At 33.6% G+C, this 11,883-nt stretch overlaps 2 protein-coding genes across 3 annotated transcripts; one reads left to right on the forward strand and one right to left on the reverse strand.

Annotated features, from left to right (window-relative positions):
* The first annotated feature begins 1,829 nt into the window (after positions 1-1,829).
* Positions 1,830-3,956, forward strand: LOC129895962 (uncharacterized). Of its 2 annotated transcripts, none has more exons than XM_055971756.1 (2): positions 1,830-2,281; positions 3,606-3,956. In XM_055971756.1, exons 1-2 carry the CDS (start codon positions 1,940-1,942, stop codon positions 3,741-3,743), a joined length of 480 nt encoding a protein of 159 aa, XP_055827731.1. In that variant the 5' UTR covers positions 1,830-1,939; the 3' UTR covers positions 3,744-3,956. The 2 variants fall into 2 exon arrangements, 1 of the variants encoding a protein (XP_055827731.1); XR_008767891.1 differs by lacking the exon at positions 1,830-2,281 and adding an exon at positions 2,452-3,282.
* A 4,168-nt stretch (positions 3,957-8,124) lies between these two features.
* LOC129894940 (ethylene-responsive transcription factor 5-like) lies at positions 8,125-9,379 on the reverse strand. Its single transcript, XM_055970536.1, has one exon. It carries the CDS (start codon positions 9,192-9,194, stop codon positions 8,379-8,381), a length of 816 nt encoding a protein of 271 aa, XP_055826511.1. The 5' UTR covers positions 9,195-9,379; the 3' UTR covers positions 8,125-8,378.
* Positions 9,380-11,883: the final 2,504 nt, after the last annotated feature.

An 11,883-nucleotide genomic window follows, 5' to 3' on the forward strand; every position in this document is an offset into this window, starting at 1 on the left:
TCAAAATATTTTCAAAAAAAATATTTGATTTTATTTGATATATTGTTATAATAAAGAAAAATAATAATTTTAGAAGGTACTAAAAATCATAAAAGAATAAATAAAACAATCGAAACTTAATAAGAGTTGAACAGATTAAATTATGATACTCATTTTAATCAACACAAATAACTTTTGAAGAAATCAATAATTCACTTATTTAGTAACTCAACTCATTTTGATCCACTCAAATTCAACTCCTATTTATCACCTTATACTTGCATGCAACGTCAGCTCCAACAAGGCAATCAAGCATCAATCAACTTGCAAAGGGGTTGTTTCCTTTTATCGACTAAGAAATATCCAGGTTGCTGCCTTTTTCTCCTTAGTAAATCTTTGCAGCTTATTTTACATAATTTTTTAATTATAATTTTAAATTGAGGATGTTATTTTAATTATCATCTATTGTGCTAAAGAATTAGGTTTTTCAGTCATTAAACAAAAAATAAAATTGTGGATACATCATATGAATAATTTTATCATGAAAAAACACCTTGCTTGAAAAAAAAAGAGTAAAAGATCACGACCTATCTTCGTATAGAAATTATCTCAAATCTCCACTAAAACCTCAATAATTTTAAATTACAACTCTAGAATTAAAGAAACTACTAATTTAGTATCTTTTCACCCTTACAATCAAACAGATTGAAACAATCACTTTCAAGACTCTTCCTGGTCTAAAAAGTAGAAAGCAAAACTTCAACACTTAAAACACACCTATTAAAATACTGCTATAAAAAGTAAATAGGTTTTACAACTTGCGAACAAAAGAATCAAACATAATAAAATCAAGAACTAAAGCAACAACTTTCTTAGGAACATGTTCTTTCATTAATCAGTTGAATCTCACAAAATACTCCTCACGATAAATGTTATTGTCAAAAATAAATTTTGTATATGTGTGAATTAGCGTTCGACATAATAGCATTAATGTGGCGCATAATGTATGAATAGTGATAGTCGAATTTTTCTTCTCTTTTTGGTCCAAAACTCATTGAAACTTGGTTAAAAAATCCAATCCTATTTGGACTTGGTGCCTTATTTGTTTCAACCTTCATTCATTTTCTCCTTATTTCAAAGTTCTTTCCTTTTTGCAAATATGACAATATTTTCATGTTGAATTCTTATTCCTTGATCCACATATTTATCCCATAAACCCAGTTCCTCAAGAAATTGTTCTTATACTTGGAATGTGCTTTGTTGCGTCTAATCAACGGTCATCTCCATTCATTTGTGAAGGACCCGATTCTTTCACTACGTGTGTAGAACTTCTGGAAATCGGTTAATAAAGACTTGGTTCTTATATAAATATTTTTTCAATCGTCAAAATTAATTTTAGCTCAACTCAATAAATTTCTATTTTCTACTGATGACAAACTCATGTATCTAGCAATACAAATTCAATTGCATCTTCAGTATAAGAACCAACTTTGATCAACAGGTATATTGACCATACAAGATGTAGATCTTTCATAAGTCTATGGACTCACCTTACATTTATTGGAAAGCCCTATAGATGTCTAGATATAAAAAACGTAATGGTTTCAGTATGTTTTCTGCAAAATATTACTAATATTGAGGATAAGGAATATGATAAGCAGATAGCTACTAGCTAGCTGCTGATGTGGCACGAGTTTGTTAGAATGTTAGTTAGTTGATATAGTTTGTTAATGAAGTTAATCATAGTTAGTAGTTAGTTGTAATCATGGTTAGTAGTTAGTAGTAATTGTATAGATGTATAAAAGGAATGTCACAGTGCACTATGTAGCTTCCATGGATGAATTAGTTCAAAATTGTGTATTGATTCAACAATTTTAGCATGGTATCAGAGCAGAATTGAACGATTCTGCAAGTTTTCTGTTGTTTTATCAATTCAATTTTATCAATTTGAAGGAGTACAATGGCGACGAAGATCGGCCATGATCATCCTCTGTATCTGTCAACATCTGATGTACCAAGAACTGTTCAGATTGGAATTCAGCTCACAGGAATGGAAAATTACTCGTTGTGGAGTCGCGTCATGACATTAACCTTCTTGACGAAGAACAAGCTAGGATTTATTGATGGTAGCCTCAAGCGAGATGATTTTGAGACAGATCTGGAGAAGAAGCAGTGGGATCATTGCAATGTAGTAGTTCTCTCCTGGTTGATGAATAATGTGAGTAAAGAGCTAGTTAGCGCCATTCTATTTCAATCCAATGCAGTACTGGTATGGAAGGATTTAAAGGAACGTTTTGACAAGGTAAACATGTCACACATATTTCATCTTCATAAAGTTATAGTTAAGCATGTTCAAGGAGTTTCCCCTGTTTCTGTGTATTACTCGAAATTGAAAGATCTATGGGATGAATACGATTCAATTGTCCCACCTCCATCTTGTTATTGTGTGAAGTCGATTGAATATAGCGAAAGCATGACTAGACAGAAATTACTTCAATTTCTCATGGATTGAATGACAATTATAGACAAGCACGGAGTCAAATACTCATGATGAACCCATCCCCTAGTGTGAACCAGTGCTATGCCATAATTATTCAGGATGAAAGTCAACGTGCATTAAGTGGAGGATAATATGGAACCGTACTTTCTTTGGTGACAACTTCTTTTGGGTCTGGAAGTCGCTTGTAGTGGTTGTCTTGACAAAAAATGAACTGTTAAGCGGCCTCCAGAGGGAATTGATCCTATTGCATTATTCACAAATAGATCCGGAGGAAATGGTATGGGGACTCAAGAATCTCGGGGTCAAGGATCTAGTAGCAATGGCGGTCAGTTTCAAAGACAATACAACTGAGGTGTTCTGTACTGTGACTTTTGTGATATGAAAGGTCATAGGTAAGGCCAATTATAACAAGTTGAAACATTGCACTCATTGTAACAAGCAGGGTCATACAAGGGGCATTTGCTATCAGTTGATAGGCTACCCCGCAGATTACAAAGGAAAGAAGAGGGCAAATGTTGTTACTGCACCATAAATGGGAGCTCCTAGTACAAATGGACAAATAGGTTATCAAATGTCGTTTGCAGGTGAAGGAAGTGAACACTTTAATTCTCACAAGCCAATTGCAGGTAGTAGCAATGGACACATTCATGGATCAAGTGAAAACATGAATATATCACAACCTATTCCACAACCAAATTTTGGACATAATGGATCAGTTCCATACTTCACTCCAACTCAATATAATCAGATCCTTTAGATGTTGAATAAACCCATGTTGAGTGAATTCAGTGCTAATGTAGCAGGTATTTTTGTTGGCTCTTCTTATTTTATTAGTGAATTCAATAGTCCAGACTGGATTGTAGATAGTAGTGCTACAGACCATATGGTTGGAACTAAACACTTATTGATTCATGGATTACCAGTAGCAAATTCAGGAAAGGTACAACTCTATACTGGTGACTCAGTTAACATTACACACTCAGAAAGTTCAAAATTAATAGGAGGTGATGTAGTTAACAATGTATTGTGTGTGCCATCTTTTAGATTCAATCTTCTTTCAGTGTCTAAGCTGACAAAGAAATTGAATTGTAGTGCACTTTTCTTTCCTAATTTTTTCCTTCTCCAGGATCTCTTCACTGGGAGAGTGAAGGATATTGGTGAAGTGATTGATGGTTTGTACATCCTGCGATCACACAAGCATTTAGAGTCTAAGGAAAAAAGATCTTTTGCAGCCACAAAAGGACATGGTGAAGTTGAGATATAACATAAGAGATTAGGACACGTGCCTATGGGTGTTCTTAGAAAAATTACTTCTCCGGGCAATAACAATTTTGTATTACCTAATTGTGATGTTTGTCCATTAGCAAGACAAGTTACATTACCATTTTCTACTAGTCATAGTAGAAATACTAAATGTTTTGAATTGATTCATTTAGATGTATGGGGACCATATAAGATTGCTACACATAATAAAATGAGATATTTTCTAACAATTTTTGATGACTATTCTAGATCGGGCCCTTCCCCGGACCCTGCGCATAGCGGGAGCTTAAGTGCACCGGGCTGCCCTTTTATTCTAGATGTACATGATTTTTTTTGATGCACTTGAAGTCTGATGTGTCAACTGTGTTGAAAGAGTTCACCATGATGATTAACACTCAGTTTAACAAAATGATTAAGACCTTTAGGACAGAAAATGGTGGTGAATTTTTAATGTATAGTGTGATGAAATATTCAGAATAAATGGGATAATTCACCAAAGCTTTTATCCACACACACCCCAACAAAATAGTGTATTGAAAAGGAGACAAAGACATATTTTGAAAACAGCTAGAGCAATAAAGTTCCAGGGTCATCTGCTAATCAGTTTTTGGGGAGAGTGTATTCCAAGTGTTGTACATATCATTAATAGAATTCCTTCTTCCACTTTGACTAACAAAACACCTTCTGAACTGTTGTACAAGAAGTTACCTGATCTCTACTATATGAAAGTGATTGGTTATTTATGCTATGCTACAAGTCTTTCCAAAACAGATAAATTTAGACCAAGAGCCATTAAGTCAGTGCTAATGGGATATTGAACCACATAAAAGGTTACAAATTATATGATATTGAGCACAATACGTTCTTTATCAGTAGAGATGTGATATTTCATGTGGTGTCCTCCGGATGTAGGAAAGGACTCACCAATACGCTGAGTGTGTATAGATCCTTAATGGTGCTTCTATTGACGATCTCTTAAATTTGTCTCTGCATCATGAAACGATGCAGGTCCAAATGGACGTTAGTACATAGAATATACGAGTATGTAATATGGCGGAATGAAACATACCTCAAGGAAGAATAACGTTGGTTCAAATATCTCAAAATTAGAAAGATAAGAGAGACTAAATCAAAGTGTCATAAGTCTAAAGTAAGAACACATTTTAGACAGAGACCAATCATAAACCATCCAATCCAATCTAATCATGTACGATACAATTCAATTAAATCATTCAATCCAATCCAATCATATATCATCCGATCCAATCCAATCATATACAATCGGCTCAATCCAATCATATACAATCCGATCTAATCCAATCATATACAATCCGATCTAATCCAATCATATACAATCCGATCTAATCCAATCATATACAATCCGATCCAATCCAATCATACACTATCCAATCATATATCATTTAATCCAATCTATCACATGCCATCAACTCTAAGTCGATCACATATCATCTAATCCAATCCAATCATGTACCATCTAGTCATAATGCATCTAACCCAATCCAATCATATACAATCAACTCAACAATCAAGTCAAAGGACTCAACTCAATAAATATGCAAATTAAAACTTAGTAATGTTATACAATTCAACTCAATCATCAAACAATCTCAATCAAACCAATCATATCATGCACAATCCACTCAATTTGGGAGTTTCTCTAATCGATAACTATCACCATATGAGTGAGTGATAGTACAACAAGCCGATGTTGTTGCCACGTCCGTTCATACCTTGCCAGGGTATGGACGAATCAACCAATCATGGATCCAATCCAACCAAGTCCTATCATGTCAGGACAATAATTTGGGAAACATCCGACTTTAACGGTTCAATCCTCTCCTACGTTTGGCGACGTAGTTTATTGGTTCGAGTATGGACTATACTCTTACCCAATTCGGTGCTCGATACTCCTCCTAAGACTCAATATGCTCATATCTATCAAGTGAGTAAAATACTCAAAATACTCATTTAGCCTCATTGGACTCTTTTCAAAACTCAATCAAATCTGGCCTCATTGGACCTTCTTTCAAATCGACTCATCTCAAATCATCAAACTCTTCTCTTTAAAATTTATACAATCTCAACTCAATCTCAAAAATCGACATTTTAAAGTAAAAATGCTCAACTCATTTATACTCAAAATACTCATGTTCAAAAATAATTAAAAGACTTCTCAAACTCAACTCATGCTTAAACTCTTTTTAAATCATAGATGAAAATAATCATTCTTTAAACTCAAAAATAGTGTATAAATAGTTTATGCAAAAATATTCATAAATCATTTATTTAAAACTCCTTCTCAAAAGATCATTTATTTTCAAAATGTTCATAAGACTCCAATCAAATCAAATTACGCAAATCACATATCACATGATCACTCCAATCCACTTCATCACACAACATCCTCATCAACATAACTTCTTCATCAATCATTCTACATATGTTAAATAACCACCATTCATATCATCACTCACACCATCATCAAAACATCACCATTCACATCATTATCAACATCATCATCATTATCAACATCATCATTCACATCATTATCAAACATCTTGCTCCAAAATCTTTATTTAATTCTATATTCTATTTATAGAAATAAAAGTGACATTCTAGCTCTACCAATGTTTCATTCCTTTTTATGCCATTTACATTCATAACTATCCCAATTCTCTTATAACTCAAAATCAATTTCATCAAACTCAAGTAAAAGAATACCTCATTTCACTATAAAAACAATATTATTTTTATTTTACATAAAAATCATCAATCTCATCCTCAAGATAAATTATGACTAAAAATTAATCTCATCTTGGGTTCATGTGAATGAATACATGAATCCATACTCTCAACAAAGCCAACTCAAGACATCATTAACACATTTTAGTAATATTCTATAGTTTAGGAAATTTCAAGAAAAACTTCCATAGAAAGTTCAAATCTTTCACCACTTCTATCCAACACATCTATGGACATATGGAAGAACTCAATTCATATTTTAGGTTAGCCTTACATACCTGGAAATGAAGAACATCCCACCGAAAACCAAAGACATGACTTGAAGAACTTGAATCCTTGAGCTTTTGGGAGGATTTCTTGTTGGAGATGTTTGGAAGGGAAGAGGGGATGAAGATTAGGATTTTTGGGAGGTGAGGGGATTGAAAAATGATCCCAAAACGTTCCAAGTGAGGGTATATATAATTAGGGAAAAGTCCAAGTTGCCCCTCTTAAAAAATCTGGAAAACTGGGCAAAAATCTTGCTGGCGCTATAGTGGCGCGTCGCGCCACTGCAGCGCCAAGTCAAAATAGGCTTAAAACCCTGCACATCTAATAGTGGCGCGTCGCGCCAAGGACCAAACTACTGAGGCTGTTTTCTGGCGCTATAGTGGCGCCGGACGCCACTGGAGCGCCAAGCCTAAATTTCCTGCAGTGGTCGCCCAGACCTGAAATTTCTGCAATACTAGTCTGTAGTAAAATGGTCATGACTTTTGATTCCGAACTCCAAAAATTGCAATCTTGGTGGAGTTGGAAAGAAGACTCAAAGACCTTTAATTTGGTAGGTCGTGGGCCGCCCAGTTCATTATATTCTAGGAGATATGGTCGTTTGAAGTTGAACCTTATACTAACTCATCCGAAAACTTAATCGATTAGAATTCTTTGGACTCGGTTTGGTGTTAGAGATCCCTTATGACCCCTAAACACATCTAACACACTTCAAATACTTAGGAATTGGTCCTAACTCATATATAAAATTACAAGCCCTTCGGTTCGAGTCTACACACACGTGAAGAAATGTTCGAATCTTTGCGAAAAAATTTCCGGTGTATTACAGTAACATTCTTATTTGGTTTCCAAGCTAGGCTTGAAGAATATCTTCATACCACCTAACTTGAACGGGGGTATTGAGGGTAAGGAATATGATAAGCAGATAGCTACTAGCTAGCTGCTGATGTGGCACGAGTTTGTTAGAATGTTAGTTAGTTGATATAATTTGTTAATGTAACTAATCATAGTTAGTAGTTAGTTGTAATCATGGTTAGTAGTTAGTGGTAGTCGTACATATGTATAAAAGGAATGCCACAGTGCACTTGTACAGTGAGTTGAAAATACACAGTAATAAGAATTCTCTCCGTTCTCCGATATAGCTTCCATGGATGAATTAGTTCAAAATTGTGTATTGATTCAACAATTTTAACAAGAAAAAGCTAGGAACTAGGAACCGGGTTAATTAGGAAGGTGAAGATAGAAAATGATCTATAATTTTGTAAGTTGTTAGGAAGTTAGAATAAAATATTTTAGTAGTTTCTTTTCATGTGAATAAATATAGGAACAAAGTGTACATTTGGATCATCATTCAATATACTAAAAATAATAATTCCCATACCCTGTTTTCAATTATGAGAGAGACAATCTGATTCATATAAATGTCTATTCCATATTATGAAAATGAATAAAGATGAATTGAACAGATTTTAGTGTATTTACATTGAATAACTCTTAATCAATGAAATTACTAAAGATTCAAGATCCAAAGATACATCATTCTAATTCTAATTCACCTCAGACTCTCTTTATAGTCAGGTGCATATTCATCAAATACTAAATCCCAAAATTATATCATGACAAGCTGAGAAAAGCCCATATGTGGAGACAATGGTGACAATGGCGGCACCTCAAAAATGCCCTTTCCATCTTCACTCTCCCAAATCGTCGACCAACTTGACGGTGTTAATGGAGCTGTTGCTGCCGTGGTGACTACTCTTTCTTCTTCGATTTTCCTTTCCTTCTTGATGACTAATTCCTCTGTTTCTCTCACCCTTTTACTGCCTGATGACTTTACTGGCTGTGGAGTCTCAATATCATGATTCTGTTGCCTAAAGTTAGCAACTTCAAGAGGGAAATTCAATATTGCTTTGCTGCCTCTAAGTTTAAACGCTGCCCTGTCATATGCCTTGGCTGCATCCACAGCAGTATCGAAGGTTCCTAACCAAACCCGAGTCCCCTTTCGGTTCGGGTCACGAATCTCTGCCGCAAACTTCCCCCATGGTCTCTGCCTAACTCCCCTGTAATGCTTCTTCTCGTTGACAACTTCCACTTTCTGAACAACAGGCTTCGCAGGTATCGCAATGTTAAGAGATGGCTTGCGTTCTTTCAAGCTCGTTTTTTGCTTCGAGCTGATAGTAATAACATGTGGTTTTGCTTCAAACTCGAAAAAACCATCAAACTTTGTTTTTGAGGTAGTACTAAACAAGCTTGATATATCATCAAGATTTGAACTTTGAGTTGTTTCAAAAGAGAAACAAGTCTGGTCCATAGATTCACAACTTTGGGAATAAAGGGTATTTTCAGGGTAATAATTTTCCATGAAAGCAAAATCATCAAGAAGATGCTGGCTAATCAAATCAAGTGAGTCTTGTGGGGAGCCCATTTATTTAGAATTTAAAAAGGAATTGGAGAGGAATGTTCAAATTCAAAGTTGGGATTTGAGTGGAAAAAAAGAGTGTGTTGATGGCTCTTTATAAAGAGTGGAAATTTGAGGATTGAGAAGAGCTTTCCTATGAGGCTTCTGAGGTGGAGAGAGGAAGCATCCTCTGGCCTAATCCATGAACCTTTTAGTTTACTATTTGCAGACAAATCAAGTATGTTATAAATAATATTCCAAAGAAATGATGTGGGACAACAAAGTGATGATGTTTGCTTTGTTTGTCTCGTCTTGTAAATTTTTCAAAAATAAAAATAAAATGCCACTGATGGATGAGTCTCATCTCTTCCACCAAGAGTTCTATTTCTGGGTTGCTTCTTCTTTTTCCCTCTTTTTTTTTTTTAAAAAATATTTGCTATTTCACTTCATTTAATATTATTTCTTATTAGATTGTTAAATAAATTGTACTTTGCTGTATTCTTTAATTAATATTTTTATAGCCACTCAAATGCCATGAAATGTTTTGCCGGATCAAATTATGAAAAATAAAGTGAATTTGAGAAGTAAATGTTTTAAACAGCGGATGTAACCACTAACAAGGGGAAAAACTTGCGATCTGTTTGATTTTATTAAATGGACATTTGATTCGAAATTGTTCAGATTTCAACTGATTAGGTGAAATAAATAATTTTATCTTTCTCAATTTATGTGCTATTTTTTATTTTTTGATAGTCAAATAGTTTAGTTTTGATCATGAATTTTGTCATGTAATCTTTAAATTTTTTGAAACAAGATTTATATATTCGGAATGAAAACTTATAATAAAAAATAGATTTATTTTAATATCGAAATCTAAAAAGTATCGTATAAATTAAAATGGAGGGAGTAATATTTATATAAAGAATCTTGTAGGATACTGAGAATACTACAAGTAGATCTTATGGAACTTTTAGCGCAATATAATATATGGAAAAGTTTTCTTTTAAATCAGTGTATTATTTTCACAAAAGTAGAAAAGGAAAATGAACTTCCTTTTTCTTTTCTTCTGAAAAAGACGTAGTGTTTTATATGCTAACGGGTCAATATAGAATGTGCCCTCCTTTTTCGGTACCTTCTTTGAAGGGTCATTAATACCAGACAAAAGAGTCAAAAATGATTTTTTAAGTATGCAGAATTCATTAAATTATGAAATTTGTCCTCCGTTAACAATTTAATTCAGTCATGTCTTGATCGTATCGTTATCTAGTTGAATCAAATCGAATTTTTATTGTGACATAATTTGATGATTAATTAGATTAATCAATATACCACTTTCTTCCTCCTCAAATTACCCATTTAACCGTTATATTTTCATCCTGACAGAACCCCATTCTTATTAGAAGCCTAGCCCCTCTTCTGGATTTCTCAAAGCTACTAATGTGGGTTTAGTTTTTTTCCTTTAATTTTATAAATTCCTAGTTAAGTTTAGGCAATTAAAGTAATATTAAAGTCATCTTTCTTATTCATTTTTCTCAATTATTTATGAAATGACTCAATGTTCTAGTTCTTCCTATTAGTATTTCTTTAAGTAATTATTGGATTTAGTTATGTTATTTTGATGCAATGTGGATGCATTTTATAGTTGAAGGAATCTAATGAAATTTGGCGTTCTTTGATGAAATGTAAAGACATTTTGTTGTTTGAAGTAGTAATGTAAAATGAATTTTCTTTTTATCACATTATGGTTATTATATCTTTGTCTAGAGCTTCTAATTTAGATTACATAAAATGACACTTCAAGTTGCGAAAAAGCGGTGCAGAATATGCTCTATGTGATATCTTAAATTGGTGGGAAAGATTACTCCACAATTGCCATCTTACAATTTAATCAAATTGTTGCATAATTGCAGTTAAAATCTAAATTGGATCAAATCATGTATGGCAGTCACTTCTAAATTTATCCTGGTATGGACCGCTAAATCGATTCTTCTTGTCTTGATTAAAAAATTCCTCTCAAAAACTCGTGTTTATTGGTCTTTTCAGGGCCGATTGCTCTTTGCCGTCAAATGGAAAGTCAGCTAATAGTTAGGTCTATGCTGACACTCTGCGGAAGATGCGTGAATTGGCATGCTGAACCAATCATACTTAAGGCAGGTGACCATCTTCTAATTGATGATACGCACCGAAAGTAAGAAAAGTGAGGCGTTTGGGATCTAGTCTAGTAAAGGAACCAACCCCGATAAACCTGACCATATAACTAGTCTTCTAATTATTCTATGTTAGGGCCCTGTGAAATAAGGACATATTACACCAATTAAATAATCAGAGATATGATTGGACCAAATTATTAACGATAGACCAAAATTGCAAATTTTACATACTAAAAAGGGTATTTTAAGCATTTTACATTAACATTTTAAATTGAGTTCTTTATTATTATTATTTTTTCCAACAAACAAATTAATCTGCTTTTCAGAAAGAAAAGAAAAGAAAAAACAAGGAAAGTACTACTACTAATCTGCTCATCAATGAGAATTTATAATTAATGTTAGGTTGTTTGACTACTTTCCTCAATTTTATAAAGGGTATATTTCCAGTAAAGTCTGTTTTAACACATGCAAAATAATATATAGTGTACAGTGCTGTTAATTTCAAAGCCAAAAAGAATGAATCTACTAATCACTAGGTCAACATTATATTGTGTTAGGAAGTAGTA

Source organism: Solanum dulcamara, chromosome 7 (genome assembly GCF_947179165.1).
Source record: "Solanum dulcamara chromosome 7, daSolDulc1.2, whole genome shotgun sequence".
Taxonomy (NCBI): Eukaryota; Viridiplantae; Streptophyta; class Magnoliopsida; order Solanales; family Solanaceae; genus Solanum; species Solanum dulcamara.

Excerpts from the sequence above, each read along its gene's own strand:
- LOC129894940 (XM_055970536.1), bottom strand. The coding sequence starts at position 9,194 with ATGGGCTCCCCACAAGACTCACTTGATTTGATTAGCCAGCATCTTCTT.
- LOC129895962 (XM_055971756.1), top strand. The coding sequence starts at position 1,940 with ATGGCGACGAAGATCGGCCATGATCATCCTCTGTATCTGTCAACATCT. Across the intron at positions 2,282-3,605 it reads TAAAGGAACGTTTTGACAAG|GATCTCTTCACTGGGAGAGT; the intron begins GTAAACATGTCA and ends TTCCTTCTCCAG.